This window comes from Macrotis lagotis, chromosome 1, assembly GCF_037893015.1.
Source record: "Macrotis lagotis isolate mMagLag1 chromosome 1, bilby.v1.9.chrom.fasta, whole genome shotgun sequence".
In the NCBI taxonomy this organism is placed as follows: Eukaryota; Metazoa; Chordata; class Mammalia; order Peramelemorphia; family Peramelidae; genus Macrotis; species Macrotis lagotis.
The window spans coordinates 252,317,197-252,343,073 of record NC_133658.1 but is presented as its reverse complement, the minus strand read 5'-3'; the positions used below and the strand labels follow the sequence as shown (position 1 = coordinate 252,343,073).

Below are 25,877 nucleotides of genomic sequence, written 5' to 3'. Positions count from 1 at the left end.
TTGGCAAACTAGAGGACCCTAGTTCCCAGAAGCTTCCCATATTGGTCTTTGTATGGACATGTGAAAGTAATAATGATTTCTTCTAACTATATTGTGATAGAAGATTAATTCCCTTTAGAGAATACTAGATCTGTATCATCAGATCACCTTGTCTCACTAGTTAGAAATTAAGCTCCCTATGTTAATTACAAATCTAAGAGAACAATGTAAGGAGACCATCCTCCCAGGAAGAGACAAAAGAATTCAGGAAGAGATACAAAGATGATAATCTTTGTGGAATAGTTTCAGTTAGAAATATTGTGCAAATTCCCCATGTACAGGTCACTAAATAGGTTAATTATTTTCCCCCCTTCTCAAATGGCATAAAGTTTGATTTTTTTCCCCCAGTTTCCTTGTGACTATCATGGGATAGTTTCCATTACCTATAGGTTTTGTTTGGTAAATCCCAGAAAATAAAACTTCATGTCTAATCTGTAATTTTTTTGTTATTTTTGTTTTTTAACCCCATATTTTTGAGGTTCTTATAAGTTTGAAGTTCACAAATAACTGATGAGTTTAGCACATTGTAGGCTTGTTGATCCACCAACCTATAGATAGTAGCAGAGACTACAGGCATATACCACCATACTATGTTCTTCATCACAGTTTTGTAGGTTCTCCAAGGTTTAAGGTAAGAGTATTTTTTTGAGCCAGATGTTATAGTTTTCCAGAGGCAACAAGAAGTTGTATGACTTGCCCAGCATCATAGAGACAACCTTACTAAAATTTTTAAAATTTAAATAAAATTTTTTTCTCACCTGAGTCTGGCTCTCTGTCTACTAGGTAATGCATCTTCTCTATACAGTACTTAGTCTAGTCAGAACTGTCTTAATGTGCTAAGTGAGAATATGAATTCTCTTTTATGTGTAAACCATATGAAATTCATTCTATATGTTTTATAGTAATATATGTATATAATATATAATATATATGTATATATATATATTTATATTTATCTGAGTGTTTCAAAGACTTCACTTGACTTCTCTCTTACCTGACCTAGAAAATATATTCCTCCACCTACAATAAAAGCTGAAATCGCTGTGCCAAATACAGCAAACAGAGTGATGGAACCAATATTCTGAAAGAAGTTACCCTAAAAAACAAAACAAGTAAAGGGAAATGAACAAGATGAACAGTTAAACTAGAATTAAATTAAACCAATAGAAGGATAGACATCTCTTTTTCACACATATACAATTAATTCTCATGTTATATAGTTAATAAAAACAATGATTCTGGTGTCATAAGATGCCTATTCTTGAAAGCCTTAAATACTTGCTACTAGATAATTTTGGGAAGTTCTCTTGATTTCTTTAGGTGTTTTTTCATAATCCAAAAGATGCTAGTGCTGGATTAAATTACTTCCAATATCCTTCCAGCACTAATTTTATTAACTGGCATGGACCAAATTAAAACATACATTTACTTATATAGTATTTTTTATTTAACTAAGAAATTGCTATTTCCATCCTCAAGTTTTTTAAAAATTACATTAAATATATATTCCATTTCATTATAGTATTTTCATCAAATATTAAAGCAAATAATAATTTAAAGTACTGTGGTACATTCTTCAAAATTTCCATATGATCCCAACACCTATGCATCACCCCAGCTTTCTCAGTTTATACAAGGAATTATTCATTGTTTAAATATCATATCGTCTACTGATAAACAAAATACTAAAAATATTAGACATCATCTGTGGAAATGTATAGACTACTTCATATTCCAGTATCACTATCAGGTAACAGATTCTTTAAAATCTACTTAGGAAAGCACACTAGCTAACAAGAATTAAAGCAAAATTATAAAACCAAGATCTAAAGGATCATCTAGATAATATTCCTGGCTAGGAGTCATTTTTCCTTTACATTTACTTGTTTTAGTTATTTTGTTCTATAATGTCTTCTGATTCTTTGTTTACTATTATTGATAGCTAATTCCTATCCTGATCTGAAAGACTGAATATGGGCCAAGAGGTAGATTATTTGTCTCTTATCAAAGGTTAAGTTTAATTAAAGGCAAAGAAATCCACTACCTCAAGTTTAGCCTCCAGGGTAATGAACTTTTTAACAGTCCTACAAAACTAGAAAAGGGTGTGCCTAAAGAGTTGCTATTGACAGTCACATGTGAAAAATATGGATTGAAATTATGTATCTCTTAAATATTAAGGTTTTAAAGGAACAAAGAATTTTATAATAACTCATTGCAAACAACACATTTTAGTTTTCTAAAAAAAAACCCATTTCCATCTGTGATTTCCTTTCACCTCAAAATAGCTGCATTACTTTAAAAATTTTAAATAGATTAAACAAAATCATTCCTGGTCTGCTTTGGGAGATATAACACTGAAAAAGCTCATTAATTCTGGCCAACATTAGTTTTGAAATTAAAAATGTACACCCAGGGTCAAGTACAGGGTCAAACAGCTAACATTACTTGCCTGTGTTAAAAGAAGCAAATCTAACAATTATTAAGACTCTGTTAACTTTTTTCTTTATATAATATCAATATTTTTGAGTAGGGGTATCAAACACACCAAACACAAGTGTTAGAGGAAAAATATTTGTCTAATCTTTTAAATATTAAGGAAATATAGAGAAGACTCTATAAAATATAGAGTAGACTCTATAAAAGTTTGGTCCACATTCACACTAGCCCAGTCATTTCTCAGTGGCTGTTCCCTTTCTTTCCTCTCTTTCCCTCAGACATTCTTTTTTTTGGGGGGGCAAGGCAATGGGGTTAAGTGACTTGCCCAAGGTCAGATGGCTAGATAATTTTAAGTGTCTGAGGCCATATTTGAACTCAGGACCTCCTGACTCCAATGCACCACCTAGCGTCCCCAACTTCCTAGCTGTCCCCCTCGGACATTCTTGTTTCAACCTTTGTTATTAAGCCCATCCTTAAGTAGCTCACTAGCTCACTGAGTTTATTGTCATCTGTGAATTAAAGTCTGAACTTTTCATACCTCCAGGGTCGGTTCATGAATTTTTCACTTTAAAATCTTTAAACCCTTTCTCAGAGGGCATGACCATTTCCCATCATCATAAGGATCCATTTTAGGATATGTAAGAGCATTCTGACTTGGAAAATCATCTATTAACATTACCTATTTTTTTTGTATTTTTATTTTTATTGATAAATCCCTCCCAATTACATTTTAATCTGGTTGAAGCTACCCTAGGGAGTGTTATGAATTACGTGTAGCTACATATTTGATCCTACTTAGATAACTCATATTAGTAGAGCACTTCATTATTTTTCAAAATGTTTAAACCACTAGCAGAGACTGTACTAAGGAATGACAATCTCATTTAGACCTGAACCCCAAACCCTGAATTACATGAATCAATCAAAATTAGAATACAAATACAAACAAGAAATTTAATTTCCAATTAATTTAATTTAAACTCCAATCTTTGGAGGAAAAACTACCAAAGAATCATAAAGTGTCACATGAAGTATTGAGTACAATGTCTTTATTTTATGGGGAAGGAAACTGAAGCCCAGAAAAAGAAAGGAATTTTGAATGAACATTCCTCTGAAATATGTTAATAACCTAGTACTGTTTTATGCTGAAAAAATTCCATCCAGGGCGGCTAGGTGGCACAGTGGATGGAGCACTGGCCCTGGAGTCAGGAGTACCTGAGTTCAAATCCTGCCTCAGACACTTAATAATTACCTAGATGTGTGGCCTTGGGCAAGCCACTTACTCCATTTGCCTTGCAAAAACCTAAAAGAAGAAAAATTCCATCCAAACTACATTGTTTTCTCTATACAAAATTTACATACTCCATTTTAAAATTAAATCTTATTCTTTATTTTACTCTATGTATTCTGCAAGGCAATGTCATTGACTTCTTTCAAAAGACAATCCTTATCTCCCAACTATATTTTCACTGGCTATCCCTTATGTCTGGGATGCTCTTGGCTTTCTTGACCTCCTTCATATCTCAAAAAAATCCTACCTTTTTCAGGAAGCCTCTCTCAGGTCTTCTTAATGCAAATAGTTTCTTTTTGAAATGACTTCTATGTATCTAGTATGTATATTGTCGTTTAAATTCAATTAGAATGAGAATTCCTTGAGGACAGATAATATTTTTGCATTTCTTTATTTTGCCATATTTTAGTGCAGTGACTAGCTAATAAATGCTTGTTTACTGACTGAAAAACATCCATTTTTAAAATTAAAACAGAAAACATACACATATTTCCATATTCGATAAGTCTATTTACAATTCCTTTACAGAGTTTTAAAATTCATTTCTCTTTTGTTTCATTTTGAAAACTGCTTGATATTGATTATGGTTTATAAAGTTTGGGGATTTTTGTTAAGCCACGAAACTTTCTGTTTCTTATTCAGAACCTTGACAACTTCACCAAACACATCAAGTTTGAAATCAGGACACCAATGAGCAAAACAAGCTACTTTTTAATTTAAATTCAGAAATCTAAACTCTTAGCACAACCTTTTCTAAAAAGTTCACAAAAAAGAGAAATGAAGTTTATATGATTTTATATAAAATTTTATGATTTTATATAAAATCAAACTATAACTTTTAAATAATTTGTCTTTCTAACCACAAGCATTACTTCAAGATGGAAAATATTCTTACTGTATCTTACCTTATGCAATGAATATCCTGATTCAAATATTATAGGAGGAAGCAAGAGAAGAAAGAACATATTTGGCCGAAACATTTCTTCTTCCTATAAAATATATATATACACACACACACACAGTTTAGAAGTAGACATTGATAAGGCTTCTGGGAAGTTGGCAGAGTAGTTGGCGCGTGTACACACACACACACACACACACACACACACACAAAGTAGTTATCCTCCTAAAAACAATATGAAAGATCTCAAGAAAGACCTGACCTCCTGGACAGAAATTTGGCTACACTTAAATGCAAACATCTCCCATCCTAGGTAGGATGGGAGGCAGCTTCTCCCTTACCACTTTTGTCTGGAAGACTGTAGGGGGGAGGTCTGACAGGTGAGTAGGAAAGGTTGAAGACCTTTCACCATCAAGGGATACCAAGTATAGCTAGCACAGACAAGTCTGGGACCTGCAGTACAAGGGTCAGGGAAACTAATGGCTGCAGATGCTTGAAGGAGATTTGCTATTTGGTTTCAGAGAGGACAGCTGTAATTTGCTACTATGGTAAGGGACTATAAGGAGCAAGATCATTCACTGGACAGTGTGACTGGGGTAGGGGGGATTGTTGTGGTTGGGGGCAACTGATTGTGGCTTAGGGGTAGATAGGCCAGCCCAAGGTTGGGCTCTAACACAGACCTAGAAAATAACAGTAAGAAATATCTGAGGCTTTAAGTATCATTCCCCATACCTCAGGACTACAATTTGATTATACTTTTAGCTGCTAAAAACAAAATAAAATGATAAGGAAATAAAAGTAAACAAACATGAAGGAACTCAATAATAGTAACTATAAGGATAGAAAAGAAGTGAGTTCATATTCTGAGAAAAATAATAGAGCTAAAAAAGTCACTCCTTTTACAATGAGGAACATCAAATAATTAGTTTCAAGGACTTTAAAAAGAAAATAAGAGAGATCAATAAAAAAATGGGGAAAAAAGAGCATTTCAAGAAAATTATGAAAACAAAGTCAACCAACTATTAAATAGAGAATCAAAAACTTAAGGAAGAAAATAATTCCTTGAAAACTAGAATTGGGCAAGGGGAAGCTAATAATGTTCTAAAATCCCAAGATAGCATAAAACAAAAATCAAAGAATGAAAAAATATGAGAAAGTGAAACATTTCATCAGAAAAACAACGGATCTGGGGAATAAAGAGAGGAGAAAAAATAATATAAATATAGTCAAATTGTGTGAAAATTATAATAAAAAACTCTTGATATAATGGTATAAGAAATTATCACGGAAAATTGATCTGAAGAATAAAGAAGGCAAAGTAGAAAAAGGAAAAAATCCACCAAAGAGATCCCAGGAGGAAATCTTAGAGGAATATCATAGCCAGGTTTCAAAGCATCCAGGTTAAGAAGAAAATATTGGAAGCAACAAGAAAAAACTAATTTAAATATCATAGAGCTACAATAAAGATTACACAAGACCTACTTCATAGCAGCTACTATACTGAAGGAACACAGGTCTTCAAATATTATATTCTATGAACAAAAGATCTGGGGTTATGACCAAGGGTCATTTACCCAGCAAAGTTAAGTAAAATTCTAAACAAAAAAACAAAACAAAACTTTTTTTTTTTAGTTTTTGCAAGGTAATGGGGTTAATGACTTGACCAAGTTCACAGATAATTATTAAATGTCTTGGATCCAAGACACAATTATTATTTGAACTCAGGCCCTCCTGATTCCAGATCAGTGCTCTATCCACTATACCACCCAGTTGCCCCCCCTAAAAATAAAACATTTAACAATCTCAATGACTTTCAGGATTTTGTGACAAAAACCACAGATCTGAAGAACAAAATGACATCATCATCATGTTGGAGACAAATTACAGTGTGTCTGACTGTAGCTGATCAGACCTATATGAACTGGAATGTTCTACCACAGGTTGGGAACATAAAAATCCTGAGTGTTTACTCTAAATTTACAAATCACACATTTCCTCTGAGCTGCTTTAATTCTGCCTTGCTTATAGAGCACAGCACCCTCTCTGATGGATATGCCATGCTGGGCAGTCCTGTGCCAGGATCTCCTCTGCTGCATAATTAATTCTAAACTTCTTAAAAAAGACCTTTAGGATGTTCCTCTATCAGGTGGACAAAGGGATACACAGAGGGTATCTGTTGCAAGAAATGGGGTTTACAAAAGCCCATTTAGAAGAGAAAAACACACTGACAGTACAGAAAAAATTACAAGATATTTTTTAATACAAAAGGAAATTACACTGTTTTTCTGTGGTGAGTTCCCCTACTTCATCCCCAGTTTCTAATTCTTTGCTACTACAAAAAGACCTGTCATAAATATTTTTATACACATGGGTTTTTTCTTCTTTCTTTGTACTCTAGTATAGACCTAGTAGTGGTATCACTGTTGAAAAGATTTAATAGCTTTTTCCTTAATTGCATAGTTTAATAGCTTTCTGGGAATACTTCCAAATTGCTTTCTAGAATAGTTGGTTCACAGTTCTACCAGAACCAGATCTAGCTAAGATCTCTGGATTTACTAAGCATTAAGTTACTATATTTATTCATATATTATCTTATCTAATCTAATCCACTGATCAATTTCTATTTCTTACTCAGCACCAAATTATTTAGATATCTACAGATTTATATGATTTTGAGATCTAGAACTGCTAGGCCCCTTTTTTCTTGATTGATACTCTTGATCTTTTGTTATTCTAAATTTTTTTTGTTTTAGGTTTTTGCAAGGTAAATGGGGTTAAGTGGCTTGCCCAAGGCCACACAGCTAGGTAATTATTAAGTGTCTGGGGCTGGATTTGAACTCAGGTACTCCTGACTCCAGGGCCAGTCCTCTATCCACTGTGCCACCTAGCCACCCCAATCTTTTGTTATTCTAGATGAACTCTTATTATTTTTTCTAGCTGTATAAAGTAATTCTTTGGTAGCTTAATTAGTATAGCACTGAGTAAGTAAAGAAAAGTAGGTAGTATATTAATTTTTATTATATTGGCTAGGCCTATTAATTAGCAATTAATACTTCTCCAATTATTTAGATTTAAATCTTTTTATTTGCATGAAGACTGTTTAGTAATTTTGTTCATACAGTTGCTCTGTGCATTTTGACAAGTAGATAACACCAAAGTTTTTTACTACTTTAAATTGTTTTAAATGTCTGTTCCAATTCCAAATTCAATTCCAATTTTGTTCATTTGCATTCTACTATGATAGGGTCTTAATTTTTTTATGTGGTCAGTTGTTTTGACAGTCTGGTGAAATCAATGGATCCCTTCTCAGAACAATGTTTTTAATTGCATAATACAAAATACATAGAATTACAATGAAAACAATCATACTGAAATAGTTATCAAAATGTATTTAAAGTATTTTTTTCAAAGTTTCAAAGTTATCCAGATATACTATGGGGATAACAACATAATACAGAGATAAAGCTAATACAAGGCAAGATATAAGAAGCAAAGTAGTGCTCTAAGAAAATCTGAGAAGAGGAAAAAAACAGAATATTTCTTGTAGAAGACGGCATATAAGCTGAGTCATTTAAAGAGAGGATTCTGAAAGGTAGAGATGAATAGAAAATATATTCCAGATATGAGGTTAAGATTGCTTGAATGCATGGAGACAGGAAGACAGCAAGTCAAATTCAGACAACAGTAGTTCACAAAGTAAATTGTATTTAGCTAGACCACATTCATTGAGTGTATCATGAGAGACTGATGTAAAAATAAGATTTAAAAAATATATTGTTATTTATGGCCTTAAATTTCAGGCTAAGAACTTCAAATAATCATTTAGGCAAGAAGTTCTTTTAGCAGAGAAATGACATGACAAAATCTATTAGAAAGATTATTATATCAGCTACATTAAGGACAGGATTAAAGAGGGACAAATGTAGATGGCAGGCATAATAGTACTCCTGGGAGTAAAGGGCTACCAGGCTGCCTAAGGAAGGACACACTGGCTCAAATTAGAAACAAAGGTCCAAGATTTCATGCTAATCAATAGAAAGATTAGGACCCATGAGTTGTCAATATACTTTCAGTAAAGGCAAGGTGGGGAGACCCTGTCTCCAAGAAACAATTAGGGGGCACAAATGGAAGCTGGAAGACTAGATAAGAAACTATTTAAATAGTACTCTTCAAAGGTGACAATAACTTGATGATGGAAAGGAGAGGATGAATACAAGAGATGTTGGATAGAGAGAACTGAAAAGATCAACAACTTGACTGCATGAAGAAAGAAAGGAAGGAGAAGGAATAGTCAAAGATGGTCCCAAGGTTCTGAGTCTAGATGTTTAGGAAACTATTATTACTATAGGTAGAAAAAGGGTAGTAGGAGGAGGACAAGTGCTTCTTTTTCTATGTTTCCAAATTATATGTTAACTTTCAAAATCAACACTCTTCCCCTTTAAAAAAATGTCCTTTTCTCAGCATGAAGCACTATTCTATTTCTAAAATCTTCTCCCCCTAATTCAACCAACTACAATGCAGTGTGGATACAAATGAAATATTAGAAATATTAGTCCAGGGTTTGGCAAACATCTTCTAGCTAACGAATGGTTTTCACATATTTAAATATGAAAGAATTTCATTTTAAAATGTTAAAAAATGATTAAAAAATACCAACCCCTGCATTAGAGCTTGCCCTCAAAGAAAGAATAACTTAACAAAAGGAAATCAGGTAAGTACATAATTTTTTTCCTATTTTTCCTATTTTACTTCGCTTATTACTATTTAGAATTATTTAATTAATTTAATTAATTTAAAAACTTGATGGTTTTCAAATACTGCTATTACAAGATTAATTATATATACTTTCTCCTGCATTGTATGCTCCTTGAAAGCATAGAGCATATCTTATTTCTCTCCCCTATTTCCTAGCACACTGTCATAAACCTCCAATGTACTTATAAATATTTGGTGAATGAACAAGTATATAATAATGAAATTATATATATATGAAAAAGTAGAACTGTTCATAGCTGAAAACATCAATATAAAAATGGCTTAATGGGATGTAACAACAACAGAATAATATACACATTTTGATTAGTAATTATAATAAAGAATAATAATGACCAGAATACAATTTTCACCAGTATTAGCTTAAAAACAAAACAATCAAGGACAACAAATAAAGGGAACTCAATTTATATTAAAAAAATTATAAACATTACCTTCCAATTTGCCAGTTTCTGAGATTCTATTATTTTTATAACTGCTCCCATGAGAATGCCTATAAGAAAGGGAGAGAGTCAACTTTAATTTGAAGAATTTCATAAAATATAGTCATTGTTAATAAAATAAATCCTCCTTGCCAGAAACTTACATTGTAATGGGGAAGATAAGTTCATACAGAACATCAAGAGAATATACACTAAGCAGTTAAATACAAGATTCACTTTTAAAAGATAAAAGGTATTAAAATTTACTTTTTAAAAAATGGTTTGAGATTTTAATATATAGTAGTGTTAAATATTCAATATTAGGCAAGATTTGTTTAAAAAGTCCTATTTATTTTCTCCAACAGCATGAGATATAGTGGAAATAACATGGGGAATCAGGAAACCTAGGTTAATGAATAGGCTAATGATAGGCTCTGATCTGATTACTATAAAGAATAACAAATATTAAGAATATGGAGAAATACAGGGAAATCTAATGTAATAACGCAAAAGAAGAAAAGCAGAGTTAAGAGTATTACATTGTGAGAAATTATAGGATATTTTGGGTTCCACAGGATACTCACCAGAACAAAGATTAGAGAGATATTGATTAGGCTGAAAAGATACAAGCCTACCTACAGGAATGTGGAGATAAAACAAAGGGAAAAGTGATCAAAGAAATGACCCCGATCGGATCTAGAGTGAGGAGGACCTCAGTTCAAAACTAGCCTCAGACAGTTAATAACCTCGGGCATGTCACTTTAACCCCACTGCCTTGCAAAAAAAACCCCCCAAAAAAACAAACAAAAAAGGTGTAATGATGATCAGCTGTGAAAGACTCAGCTACTCTGATCCATGAAATTCCAAAGGGTTCATGATGAAAAATGTTACCCACCTCCAAAGAGAGATATGATGAACTTGGATTGCAGATTGGAGCACATTTCTTCTACTTTATTTTTCTTGTTTTCTCTCTACATCATAGTTAATATGGAAATATGTTCTATATAACCTCATAAGTATAATAAATATACTCATAAGATACTTATAAGTATCTCAATGGGTGGGTGAGGGAGTAGAGAATTTAGAAATGAAAATAAAAAAATGTTAATTTCTACTATGACAAAATACAATTGACATCTCCTAACACTTGCTTTCAAATAACTTTAAAATAACTCCTTGGATCAAATTTTGGAGTGGCAGAGGCAAGAAAAGGTCAGAGTGTGATGTTTTTCTGGCCTAAAACAACTTAGGAGACTGGCAGGAATGGGTGGGAGCCAGCTAGGAACTCAGCAGGAATGCCAGTAAGGGGTCTTGGAGGTGGCTTAAAAGCAATGGTAGTGGCAGCAGCTTCAGGAATTGTCAGCCCAGTAACAGTAAAAGAATCACACAACTGATCAGAAAGATTATAAGGAATCCTTTGCTGGCCCTGGATGCAACTGGCACTGATTAGTAACTCTATTGCCCATATACAATTCTGGGTCATAGTGTTAGCATTTGTAGCTGCAGGGGATCAATGTTTTTTTCTGGGTGCAGACTAGGAAAATAAAAACCAGACCTCCTCCCAGAGCACACCACCTCTGGAAGCACTAAAAACTAATAAAGTAAACTTGTAAACCCCCCAGAACTAGCTCTGAAAACAGCAACATGAAAGAATCTGAAGCTTGGAACAGTTGTCTTCCCACCCTCAGGTAAGCAGAGACCAAGTATAACATAAAGTTCAAAATCAAGAAATAGGCTGGAAAAATGAGCAAATAACAACAACAAAAAAGAATCTCACTATGAAAAGCTACTGTGATGGAAGGGATGACCAAGACCTAAATTCATAAGAAGACAACAATGTGAAAACAGTACAAACAAAAAAGCTCAAAGGAAGATTCACAGGACCCAGGCCCAATAAAAATTCCTGGGAGAGTTAAGAGATAAAAGTGTTAGAGGAAAAATTGGGAAAAGAAATAAGAGTAATGCAAGAAAATTATGAAAAGAGAATTAACAGCTTGGTAAAAGAAGCACAAAAATGCAATGAAGAATGTAACTAAAACAGTTGGGCTAATGGTAAAGAATGGCACAAAAATTCACTGAAGAATAGAACTCCTTAAAAAATTGGAAAAATGGAAAAAGAGGTACAAAAACTCACTGAAGGAAATAATTATTTTAGTTTACTTAACAGATCTAAGGAGCAGGAAAGAATTTATGACTCAATAAGAAAGAGCATTACAAAATTGAAAATGGATAATCTAGGTTATATTAAACTAAAAGTTTTTACACAAATATAAAGGCTAGAAGGCAAGCAGAAAGCTAGAAAACAATTTTATAGAAAATATCTCTGATAAAGGCTTCATTTCCCAAATATATAGAGAACTGAATCAAATTAAATAAAAATATATGTTTTAAGAATAACTCAGTGACTATTATAAATACTCAAATTATGTCCTTTATTTTTAATTTATGTACTTAGAAGACAATTTGTATCCAGAGATAGAACTGATAAATAGAAGTATGTACAGAATAATTCTATATATTTATACCTATTTATATCTAATGATAGCCAGCTCTAGAATGAAAGGGGAAAGGGAAAAAGAAAAAAAAAATTAAAATAAATACATTTACATATCTGTTTTATATTTGGAAGGAAAAACAAGATTTGTAATCTCATGTGAAATTACCATTTTTTATTGAACTGTTATAGAAATGTTTGTTTCATTCCATGAATTGAAAACAAAATTATTTTTTAAAATTATGTCATTCCCTAATTGATATTTATTCAATGCATAAGAACAGGCAGGTTTCAGATGAATAAATCAAAGCTATCTATAGTCATAAGAAAAAATTACTGCTGATAGAGAAAAGCAAATAAAACAATTCTAAAATACCACCTAATACCTATAAGACTGGCTAATATGACAGAAAAGAAAAATGATAAATATTGGAAAGGATGTGGTAAAATTGGGATAGTAACGCATTGGTGGTAGAATTGTAAACTGATCCAAAGAATTCTGGAGAAGGATTTGGAATTATGTCCAAAGAGCAATCAAACTGATCTAGTAGTTTTGTACCAGGTCTGTACCCCAAAGAGATCACAAAAAAGAGGAAAGGATCTAGATGTACAAAAATATTTATAGAAGCTTTTTTTTAAGGTGGCAAAGAATTGGAAATTAAGGGGATGCTATCAATTGGTAAATAGCTGAACAAGTTGTAGTATATGAAAGCAATGGAATATTATTATGCTGTAAGAAATCATGTACAGGCAGATTTCAGAAAAACCTGAAAAGATTTACAGGAACTGATGTTAAGTGAACAGAACCAGGAGAACGTTGCATATAGCAATAACAGTGCACATAGCAATGATCTACTATGATTAACTTAGCTTTTCTCAGTAACACAATGATTCAAGATAATTCCAGGGGTGGCTAGGTGGCGTAGTGGATAAAGCACCGGCCTTGGAGTCAGAAGTACCTGGGTTCAAATCCGGTCTCAGACACTTAATAATTACCTAGCTGTGTGGCCTTGGGCAAGCCATTTAACCCCATTTGCCTTGCAAAAACCTTAAAAAAAAAAAAAAGATAATTCCAAAAAACTCATGATGGAAAAATCCACATTCAGATTAAGAACTGTTGTAGCTCAAATGTAGACTGAAGTATCCTATTTTCACTTGGGGGGGGGAGTTCTTTTTAATATGTTTCTTCTTTCACAATATGACTAATGTGTAAATATATTTTACATGATTGTGCAAGTGTAACCTACATCAGACTATTTGCCATATTGGGAAGAAGGGAGGGGAGGAAAGGAGAGAGAACAATCTGGAACTTAAAATATTTCAAAAACTGAACCTTGAAAATTCTCTTTCCTATAATTAAAAGAATAAAATATCATTAAATTTTTTAAAAAAGAATTCTTTAAAAATCAAAATTGGGCAAGTAGGTAATAACTTCATGAAAACTCAAAAAAGAATAAAATAAAGTAAAAGGAATAAAAAAATTAGGAGAAAATACATAATATTTTATTGAAAAAACTAATGACCCAGAAAATAGATTCAGGAGAGATAACTGAAAAGTTACTGACTACCTGAAAGACATCATCATTATCATCATCATCATCATCATCATTGAGCCTATAAATCACATTTCAAGAAATCATAATAAAGGAAAATTGTCCCCAATATCTTAGATGAAGAGGGTAAAATAGAAATTAAAAGAATTCACCAATCACCTCCTAGAAGATATCTCAGAATGAAACCCCCATTAATATTATGGTCATATTTTAGAACTGCTAGATCAAGGAGAAAATACTGCAAGCAACTAGAAAGAAACAATTCAAATATTATGAAGTCATAAGAATTATACAAGATTTAAGGGTTTCCATTTTAAAGGAGTGAAGAGCAAGCTTGGAATATCATTTTCTGGAAGGCAAAGAAGCTACGATTATAACTAAGAATTACTTCTCTATCAAAAATGAGTGTGGGGGCAGCTGGGTGGTGCAGTGGATAGAGCACCAGCCCTAGTCAGGAGGACCTGAATTTAAATCTGGCCTCAGACACTTAGTGATTACCTAGCTGTGTGACCTTGAGCAAGTCACTTAACTCTTAATGCCTAAGCTTTGCAAAAAATAAAAAATAAAAACAAAAACAAACTGAGTCTGATCCCATAGAGGAAAAAAAAAGCATTTAATGAAGCAGAAGACTTTCAAGTATTCCTGATGAAAACATAGAGCTAAATAAATCTGACATTCAAACACAAGAGTCAAGAGAAGCATAAAAAGGTAAACATGAAAGAATAATCATAAGAAATTAGATAAAGTTAAACTGTTTACATTCCTGTTTTGGAAGATGATTCATACAACTCCTAAGAACTTTATTATTATGGTGGTTAGAAGAAGTATACATAGACAGAAGGTATGAATGTTAGTCAAATACATTGGAATCTCAAAAAAAAAAAAGAACTAAGAAGGAAGAATACACCAGGAGAAGGGGAAAGGGAGAGTTTGAATGGAGAAGAGGCTTACAAAGTGTAGTTTTGGAGAAAGGGAGTGGACAGGGATAGTTGATGGAATTGTTGGGTACAGAAATCTGTTTTACTCAAAAGGGAAATAAAAGCAAAAAGGGATAAGATATATGAGATAGGGGAAATGATAAACGAAAAGACAGAGGAACAGAATAAGGAGAGAAAAGGATAAACAAGAAATAGGATGGAGGAAAATACATAGTAATCATAATTATGACTGTGAATGGGATGAGCTCACCCATAAAACTGAAGTAAATATGGATTAGAAACCAGAATTCAACAATACATTGTCAACAAGAGACAATATTAAAACAGAGAGATATATCAAGCTGAAAAAAGGGGCTGGCATAGAATCTATTAGGTTTCAGCCAAGCTGAAAAAAAGGCCTGGCACAGAATCTATTAGGTTTCAGCTAAAGTTAAAAAAAAATGCAAGGGTAGCAATCATGACCTCAGACAAGGCAAAAGCAAAAACTGACCTGATTAAAAGAGATAATCAGGGAAACTACATTTTGCTAAAAGGTTCCACAGAAAATGGAATGATTAAAAATTTTTTACAGCAAGTTTTCCTGATAAAGGCCTCATTTCTCAAATATACAGGAAAGCTTTATGAAAATAAGAACCATTCCCCAATTGATAAATGTCAAAGCATATGAACAGGTAGTTCTCAAATGAAGAAATCAAAGCTATCTACAGTCATATTAAAATGCTCTAAATCACCATTAAAACAACTCTGAGGTCCCAGCTCATACCTATCAGAAACGATAAATGTTAGAAGGGAAGAGGAAAAGTAGGAACACTAATGAACTGTTAATGGAGTTGTGAACTGACCCAATCATTCTGAAGAACAATGTGAAGCTATGTCTAAAGGTTTATAAAACTATATACCCCTTAATCTAGCAATACCATTACTAGCTCTATACTCCAAAGAAATTAAAGAAAAAGAAAAAATCTAAATGTTCAAAATATATAATTATATCAGCTCTTTTTTTGTGGTGGTAAAGAACTGGAAATTAAGGGGATGATTATCAACTGGGGAATGGCTGAACAAGTTGTGGTTTATGATTGCAATGAAGTACCATTGTTCTCGAAGAAAAGATAAGGAGGTTGGTTTCAGAAAAAAACATGGCAAGATATATAAGAACTAATACAAAGTGAAATGAAAAGAAGCAGGATATCAATATGTACAACAATATTGGCATGACATCAGCTGTGAAAGATCCTGACTACTCTGATCAATACAACGATCCAAGACAATTCCGAATACTCATGATGAAATAATGCTATCCATCTCTAAAGAGAGAACTGATGAACTCTGAATACAAATTAAAGTATAACTTTCTGGTTTTATTTTTAATTTCTTTGCAATATGACTAATATGGAAATGTTTGTATGATTTCACATGTAAAATTAATTGATATCATTTTGCTTGCCTTCTCAATAGGGGAGAGGTAGAAAGAAAAGGAGAGAATTTGGAATTCAAATTTTTTTTAAAAATGAATGCTAAAAATAAATAAATTTTCAATCATTTAAAAAGAAGCAAATGGAAAAAATAAAATAATCTACCCTCTACACATATAGCAATGATTAAGTAGCTCATTCTGAAGCCTTTTTGTTTTATAGTCTATAGTTGTATTCCCCTCTGAATTTCTCAGGTCCTCCTGACTCCAGGGTCCATGCTCTATCTACTGTGCCACCTAGCTCCCCTTGAATTTCTTGTAATAGCTTGTAGGAATAGAACCACTAAAGGATAAAACAGCTGTAAACTCTAAGACAAAAATTATACACACACACATATATATGGAGATTAGTAACATGGGTCCAGGAGGAGGCAGGGACTTGGAAAGCTCAATGATCATACATTGAAAATCCTTAAAATACTTGTATATTGATCATAGCAGCTGAACCAACACAAGATTCTTGTCAACTCATTTAGAATCTTTATACCATTCTAACATAGAAATTTATGCTTATGGTCCTTCCAGACCAGAAAAGAGTGTCAGCCAGAGTACAAACTTACTTATTTTGTGAGGCTTACTCTAGACATAAAAACTGCTAGTTCCATCTCTGAATAAACCCTATACATCTCTACAACTCTCCAAATTATAAGTATTGCTACAAATGGTACAAATGCATAGCCACATCTACTTTATAAGTATATATGCTTGTAACTAGATGTTCATTTTCTTAGCATTTTATACTTTATTTTTCTTCCCCTTCAAGCTGTCAACTCTTCATCAGGAAAATATGCCTTTGTTCCTATATGCCTAATATGGTTCTAGTCACAAAAAAGTCAATTGATATGTTTTTATTAACTGAAAAATTTATATTCAAATTTAGCAATTAGAAAATTTGTTATGTAGATAATCACATACTCTTCTATGTTCTCAAAAAATCATTGAATGAGAACTTGACCTTTTTTCCCATCAAGTTAATATCCTATAGTCTTTTCCCTTTGCTCAGCTCAGATAAACTCAGAAAAAATCTATATCTACTCCTTTTCTCTATTTTCTCAATTCCTGTCCACTTTCCAAACCTTTTGAAGCTAATTTAAGGCCCTCATTCTTGTAGTAAAATTTTTCCTAAGATTTTGAACTGCTAAATTCAATAGCCTTTTCTCACTACTCATCCTAAATGACTTTTCTGTAAGTTCAGGCACTATCAACTATTTCCTCACCTTGATATTCTTTCTTTCTCTTCTAACCACTGGGGTCCTCTAAGATTCTAGTTCTCCTTGAATGCCAAGCATGGGTTTCAGGCTAAGCCTATTTGGTCTTTGTTTAAGCCCTGAATGGTTCAAAGTAAATGTAAATAATAATTATTTCTTTTTTAGACGGACACCCTGAGGGTCTTACCCCCCCAGATTGAATTTTTTTCATAGTTTGGACTATGCTAGTAAGCTCTTTATGTTTCTTTTCTTTCTAATCTGGCAGATGGTATAGTGGGTAGAGTGCTGGCCTTGAAGTCAGTCTTGTATCCAGGGCTAAGTCCAATTTGTCCTGATTCATATCTGGCCACTAAATCTAGATGGCTCTGAAGGAGAAAGTAGGTTGGTGACTATGCACACTCTCATTTAAATCCAACTCACTTGTATGTCAATCAGCTCCCTAATGTCATAGTCTTCTTCCGCACATACTCTCAGTCCTAATCTTTCCCCCAAATCATCAACTGCCTGTTGGACATCTCCATTTGGATTAGTATCTCTAACTAAATATGCATAAAATCAAATTCATGTTTCCCTCCATAAATTCACTCCTCCAAAATTTCCTTATTTTGGTTGGGGACACCATTATCCTTCTGATTATTCAGGTTTACAACATTTTAATCAGCCTTGACTCTTCTGTCTCCCTCACTTCCCTGTAACTCAGTAACATTTTATATTTTACCATAACACTTTAAAATCAATTTATGTTAAAAACATTAGATATGCAGATCTATGGAAAGGGAAGCAGCTTATGACCAAGGAAGAGAGAAAGAACAATCATTAAAAACAAACTAGATAATTTTGATTACATTAAATTTAAAAGTTTTTTCACAGAAAAAAACCACTTTAACCAAGATCAAAAGAAATGTAGTAAACTGGGAAACAATTTTTACAACTAGTATTTCTGCCAAAGGACTCATTTCTAAAATATACAGAGAACTGAGTCAAATTTTCAAAATAACAAGCCATTCCCCAATTAACAAATGGTCAAAGGATATGCAAAGGCAATTTACAACTGAGGAAATCAAAGTGATCCACAGTCATATGACAAATTGCTCTAAATCATTACTTATTAGAGAAATGCATATTAAAGCAAATCCTTCTCAGACTGGACAATAGGACCAGGAAAGACAATGATCAATGTTGGAAGGAATGTGGGAAATCTGGGACACTAATACATTGCTGGTACAGTTGTGAAATCATCCAACCTTTCTGGTGAGCAATTTGGAATTATGCCCAAAGGGCAACAAAAATGTGCATACCCTTTGATCCAGCAATAACACTACTGGGTCTATACCCTGAAGAGATGATGAAAAAGGGTAAAAACATCACTTGCACAAAAACATTCATACCAGCCCTGTTTGTGGTGGTAAAGAATTGGAAATTGAGTGAATGTCCTTCAATTGGGGAATGGCTTAATGTCATGGGACACTATTGTTCTATTAAAAATCAGGAGGGATGGGAATTCAGGGAAGCCTGGAGGAAATTGCATGAACTGATGCTGAGCAAGATGAGCAGAACCAGAAGAACTTTATACACCCTAACAGCAACATGTGGGTGATCAACCTTGATGGACTTGCTCATTCCATTTTGGGCTGTTGGCAATGGAGAATACCATCTGTATCCAGAGAAAGAATTGTAGAGTTTGAACCAAGACCAAAGACTACTACCTTCAATTAAGGAAATTTTATCTTATTATGTAATTTTGCTATCTCTTATACTTTATTTTTCTTCTTTAAGTGAAGGAAGCCAAGGTCAAGTACAAGGCACAGTCCCATGGGACCAAAGGTAATGTTGGAACCATGGGAACACAGATGTTCAGGGAGACTCAAGAGGACAAAAGGATGAGAGTAGGCACACTCGGGAAGGGGGAGAGAGGGGGGAAGGGGGAGGGGGGGAGAGAGGGGGAGAGAGAGAGAGAGAGAGAGAGAGAGAGAGAGAGAGAGAGAGAGAGCGATAGCGAAAGCAGAGGCTCCAAGATGTAACTGCTTAAAGGAAAGGCAGAAGAGAGGCTGTGAAAATGTAACCACTAGGCACTGCAATAAAGACTGCTTGCATAGACTCTCCTTGTCTCCGATCTTCTTAGACTCTTCAATCCAAGACTGTTGCTGGTCAACAGGCCCAGGGACGCCTGGAAGGCATATATATCGAAGGAGAACTCCTGGGACCCTTGGGTGGGTAGGGAAAGCCCCCTACAGTTTTTTTTTAATTGAATTTTTTTATTTAGAAAATCAACAGATGAACAAAGATGAGATAATAAAAACTCACGAAATAGCTAAATTGCAAACAAAAACAGAGAAATAACAAAAATAAAAACTGGTTCTTTAAAAAGACAAATAAAATTGATAAACTTAACTAATATGATTAAAAAGAAGGCATAAAATTAAGTCAATAAAATAGAAAATGAGCTGGGTGAAATCACAACAAAAAGAATTTAAAAGAATAATCAGACAATATTAGGCAGTTATACATTAATAAAACTAAGAACTCAAAATAGAGAAATAACTTTAAATATATATAAAATACCCAGACTATTAAGAAAAGCAGAGAAAGATCTTTAAAAATCTAATCTCATAAAAGAAAATAGATTGAGTTGTAAAGGAACTATCAAAGAAAAACATCCTGGTCCTGATGGATTCACAAGAGAATTCTATCAAACTTTTAAAAATCATTTATTATCCATAGTTCACAAATAATTCTCAAAAACAAGAAAGCAAGGGGCAGCTAGGTGGTGTAGTAGATAAAGCACCGGCCTTGGAGGCAGGAATACCTGGGTTCAAATCCGGTCTCAGACACCCAATAATTTGTGGCCTTGGGCAAGCCACTCAACCCCATTTGCCTTGCAAAAACCCCAAAACAAAACAAAAAAGCACCCTATATGAATCTTTTTTATGAGACAAATGTAATCCTAATACATAGACCAATTATTGCTTCTTCTAAATTATTAATCTAAACTGCTAAACTATTATTGCTTCTTGGGTTTTATTTTTATCATACAGAAATACTGTTAATTCTTGAGGGTTTATTTTGTAGCCCTCAACTCTGATGAAAACTCTGCTGAAGCTGTTAATTGTCAATTAGTATCTTGCTGATTCCTTAGGATTTTTCAAGTATAGCATAATGTATCATTCATAAGTAGGAATGGTTTTATCTCCTTTATCAGTGTTTAGGTTTTTATATTTCTCTTCTCTCATTGCTAGCACCTCCAGAACTATATCAAATAATAGTGGAGAGAGTGGGCATGCTTGTTTCACTACCTTATTTACTGGGAAATATTCTAGTGCTTTCCCATTGTATATCATGCTTGCTTTTGGGTTTAGATATATACTTTTTTGATATTAAAAAAATTCCCCAAGTGTTTATACTTTGTGGGAGTATTAATATAAATGGGTTCTGTACTTCAAAGATTTTTTTCCACATTTTTTCACAAAATCATGTGTTTTAGGGTATTTTCATTTTAATATAATTAATTACCTTGATTATTTTACTAATGTTGAGCCATCCTTCCTGACTGATAAAAATTCCACTTGGTTATAATGAATGTTTTCTTGAATTAAACTGGCATCAGACATTCATTAGCTAAGTGACTCTGGACAAGTCATTAAAGATCTGTTTGCCTTAATTCACTGGAGAAGGAAATGGCAAACCACACCAGTATCTTTGCCAAGAAGACACTATGGACATTATTGGCATGCTATGCTCTACAGGTTCATGAAGAGACATTCACAAATCATTCTGAAAAACAAAAATACCCCAAATGACTGAAAATCAAAATATATTGGCATTTGGACAACTAGGTGCCATAGCAGATAGGGTGCCACACCTGGAATCAGAAAGACTCATATTTCTGAGTTCAAATTTGGCCCCATAAATTTTTTTTAATTTATTATTTATTATTCTCATTTTGTACAAATGTTTTTTTACATTAATAAAATATTCTTGTTTACAAGTAAACAAAATACCCCTCCTCCCCCATGAATATAGATAGACTTGCTTGGGTGAAAAAAGTAAAGGGGAGAGAAAAAAAATTAAAATTAAAAAAATAATAGTAATAATTGTAGGTATGGCCAGGTGGCGCAATGGACAAAGCACCAGCCCTGGAGCCATGAGCACCCAAGCCCATATCCAGCATCGTAAACCCAGTAATCACCCAGCTGTGTGACATGCAAGCCACCCGATCCCCACTGCCCTGCAAAAACCAAAAAGAAAAAAAAAAAGACCCAAAATAAAATAAAATAGTAATGATAGTAGGGGTGGCTGGGTGGCAGACAGAGCATTGGCCCTTGAGCCAGGAGCACCTGGGTCCAAATCCGGCCCCAGAAACACAAAGATCACCCTGCTATGTGGCCCCAGGCAAGCCATCCAGCCCCACTTGCCCTGCACCCTCCCCCAAATAATAATAACAAAAAATGTGCTTGAGTCTTTGTTCCAACACCAACAACTCTGTCATGGGTGGATCTCATTCTTTGTGATAAGTCCATCACAGAAGTTACTTCCATATTTTTCCAACCTTGCCATTGCTGATGCCAACTCCCTCCTTTCTTATTTCTCCACTACCACGTACTCTATTTTCTCTCTCCTTTCACTCTGACTCTGCTGTAGGGTCGCTGAGTGGCACAGCAGACAGATCCCTGGTCCTGGGGCCAAGAAGCCCTGAGCCCCCATACCACCCCTTAGGCCCAGAATCCACCTGGCCCTATGGTCCTGGGCAGGCCTTCCAATCCCAGTCCCTAGCATGAAGTAAGAAAGAAAATGTGTTATATCTGGCCACTCTCCCCCCATGGTCCATCCTCTCCTCCTTTATTCACATCCCCACCCCTTCCCCCTGCTACCCCCTCCTTCTTACTCCAGATGTCTATACCCCATTGAGTATATATGCTGTTTCCTCTCCTAGCCGATGAGAGCAAAGGTTCCCTCATTCCCCCTTGCCTCCCCCCTTCCATATCATTGCAATAGCTCATTGTAATAAAAAAAAAATCTTATGTGAAATATCTTGGACTATTCCCCCTCTCCTTTTTCTTTCTCCCATTCCATTTCCCTTTTTTTCTATTGACTCCATTTTTACACCATATTTTATCTTCAGATTCAGCTTTCTCCTGTGCTTCAACTATAAAAGCTCTCTCTACCTGCTCTATTAACTGAGAAGGTTCATATGAGTATTATCAGTATCATTTTTCTATACATGCAGTTCATCCTCATTAAGTCCCTCATATTTCCCCCCTCTCCTCCAATCTCCATGCTTCACCTGAGTCCTGTATCTGAAGATCAAACCTTCTGTTCAGCTCTGGCCATTCCAAAAGGAACATTTGAAATTCCCCTGGTTCATTGAAAGTCCATCTTTTTCCCTGGAAGAGGAAATTCAGCCTTGCTGGGTAGTTCATTCTTGGCTGCATTCTAAGCTCTTTTGCCTTCCGGTACATTGCATTCCAAGCCTTAAGAGCTTCCAATGTAGTTGCTGCTAAGTCCTGTGTGATCCTGACTGCAGCTCCACGATATTTGAACTGTGTCCTTCTGGCTACTTGTAATATTTTCTCTTTGACTTGGGAGTTCTGGAACTTGGCTATAATATTCCTAGGGGTTGGTTTTTTGGGATCTCCTTCTCGGGGGGGGGGGGAAATTGGTGGATTCTCTCCATTTCTATTTTGCCCTCTGTTTCTAGAATATCAGGGCAATTTTCCTGTAGTAATTCTTTGAAAATGATGTCAAGGCTCTTTTCCTGATCATGACTTTCAGGTATTCCAATGATTTTTAAATTATCTTTCCTAAGTTTGCCATATCAGTTATTTTTTCAATGAGATATTTCACATTTTCTTCTAATTTTTCATTTTTTTTGTTTTGAAGTATTGATTACTGATTTCTGGTAAATTCATCAATCTCCCTGAATTCTATTCTTTGTCTGAAGGATTTGTTCTCCTCAGAGAGTTTTCTTATCTCTTTTTCCATCTGGCCAATTTTGCTTTTTAAAGCATTCTTCTCCTCAATAACTTTTTGAACTGTTTTATCCATTTGACCTAAGCTGGTTTTTAGCATGCTATTTTCTTCAGCATTTTTTTGGATTTCCTTGACTAAGCTGCTGACTTCATTTTCATGTTTTAACTGCATCTCTCTCCTTTCTTTTCCCAGTTTTTCTTCTAACTCCCTCATTTGATTTTCAAAGTATTTTTTGAGCTCTGTCATAGCCTGAGCCCAATTTCTGTTTTTTCTTGGAATCTTTAGATGCAGGAGCTTGTGCTTCCTCATCTTCAGACTGAGTATTTTGATCCTTCTTGGGCTCATTTGCAAAATATTTCTCAATAGTCTTCCTCTTATTTCTCTGCTTGCTCATTTTCCCAGCCTGGGCCTGGTTTTGGGGGTGCTTCCTGAGCTTTTGGGACACTCCCACAAGGGTCTCAGTGTGTGAGGCTCTGTCCTCCCTCCTGGTCTGTGAATGACCATAAGCACCCCCCTCTGCCACAGGGCTGAGGTGGGGGGAGCCCTGCTGTTCTATGGGGGGGCCTAGACTGCGATCAGGATCTGAATGTGGTCAGAGCCCCAGAGTCCTGTTCCAGGGGCAGAGGACCAGCTCACAGTTTCTCTTATGCCCTGGGGGCTCCTGCTTACCGGCTCCCCTTGCTTCTGTTTCCTGCTCTGGGCTGCAGAAAGACCAGGCTGCTCCCTGTGTGCCCCAAGGGCTGGGCTCCACATGCTCACTCTGGCAGAGGTCCCCTGCTGTTCCCCCACTTTGTGCCCAGTGTTCCTCGGGGTGCAGCTCAGGAGACTCCCCCGCTACTGTGAGCTGAGACTCCCAACACCCTGGAGCTGCCTCCCGGAGGCTGAAGTTCTTTGGCTCTGGCGGGCCACCCCTCTGGCAGGCCGCCCCTCCAACCCTGGGGAGCAGAGCCTTTCTGCTCTTTTCCAGGTTACCTTGAGTAGGAGAACTGCCTCACTGGGTCCCTTTGTGGGTTCTGTCTCTCAAAAGTTTAGTTAGAGTCCTTAGCTGATGAGTTTTATTAGAGAGCTCCTAAGACTCGATCCCTTCTTGTCGCCATCTCCCCTACAGTTAAGGATATGATTTCTCTCTCAACTCATTCAGTTTTGATCAATGTACAACATGGAAAGAATGCAAAGAATAACAGAATGCCTTTGGAGGGGGGCCGGGGAGGGAAGCAAGAATGGGGGGGGAATTGTAAAACTCAAAATAAGTAAAATCTTTCTTAAAAAAAATTAGACATGATTCTATTTGAAATTTCTATCTAAAATGTAATTTCTCTGACCATATGTCAAATATCACTAATAGTAATTACTGTTCTAATCATATATAAATGACTAAAATGAAATATATCTACTACTATAATACAAAATATATATTAGAATAAATCCAGGGTGGATAGAGCACTGGCCCTGGAGTCAGGAGGACCTGAGTTCAAATCCAGCCTCAGACACTTAATAATTACCTAGCTGTGTGGCCTTGGGCAAGCCACTTAACCTCATTACCTTGCAAAAACCTAATTAAAAAAAAAAGAACAAATCCAATCATTCATACCTACCTCAATATTCTTCTAGGGATTTCCAAGATCTTTTTCCTCATCCTTTGTAAGCTTTACAATTTTTATTTTAAAGCCATTTCTTCTATATTACAATCTTCAACACAACCTATCACTAAATGACTGTTAAGTACTATTACCATCCAGACACTGCTGGGCATTGTAGATACAAAGACATAAATGTAACAGTTCCTGGTTTAAGGAGCTTATGTTCTATTTAGAGAGATAAAAGGTACATATATTGAATTTATATGTATACATATATATATATATATACATACACACACACACACACACACACACACACACACACACACACACACACACACACTATATGTCTATATATAAAAGATATGTACCAAATAAGTGAATTAAAAAACCATCGTACCAGGACCAGCCAGGTGGCACAGTGTTAGAACACTGGCTCTGGAGTCAGGAGTACCTGAGTTTGAATCTGGCCTCAGATACCTAATAATTACCTAGCTGTGTGGCCTTGAGCAAGCCACTTTACCCCATTGCCTTGCAAAAACCTTAAAAAAAAATCGTACCAACAGCTTGATTAAAAGTCCACCTGGATACTATTACATTTATTTCTACCTTTTCCTTTAGGGATCCCCAAGATCTTTCATTTTTTCTTTTAAAAAATTTATTCTATTTTTGTTTTTATATCAGTTATTTCCAGGCATAATATATCTTTCCACTTATCTCCCCCTCCCTTAAAAGAAAAGAAAAAATGATCTGTTTTTTCTCCCATAGAACTATATACTCATGTATATACTGGGTAAGTTATTA

At 34.8% G+C, this 25,877-nt stretch overlaps 1 protein-coding gene across 4 annotated transcripts in view; it reads right to left on the bottom strand.

Annotated features, from left to right (window-relative positions):
- The window catches only part of SLC9A8 (solute carrier family 9 member A8), a 154,771-nt gene that overhangs the window by 87,205 nt on the left and 41,689 nt on the right, over nucleotides 1-25,877 (bottom strand). For all 4 annotated transcript variants that reach the window (XR_012473487.1, XM_074210230.1, XM_074210229.1 and 1 more), the window contains 3 exons: nucleotides 9,875-9,933; nucleotides 4,672-4,755; nucleotides 1,034-1,135 (listed from right to left, as the gene is read on the bottom strand). Coding sequence is in view for 3 of the 4 variants with exons in the window: in XM_074210230.1 (XP_074066331.1) it covers nucleotides 1,034-1,135; nucleotides 4,672-4,755; nucleotides 9,875-9,933 (245 nt within the window). In the remaining variant the exon portion in view is untranslated. The remainder of the gene's footprint in view (nucleotides 1-1,033; nucleotides 1,136-4,671; nucleotides 4,756-9,874; nucleotides 9,934-25,877) is intronic.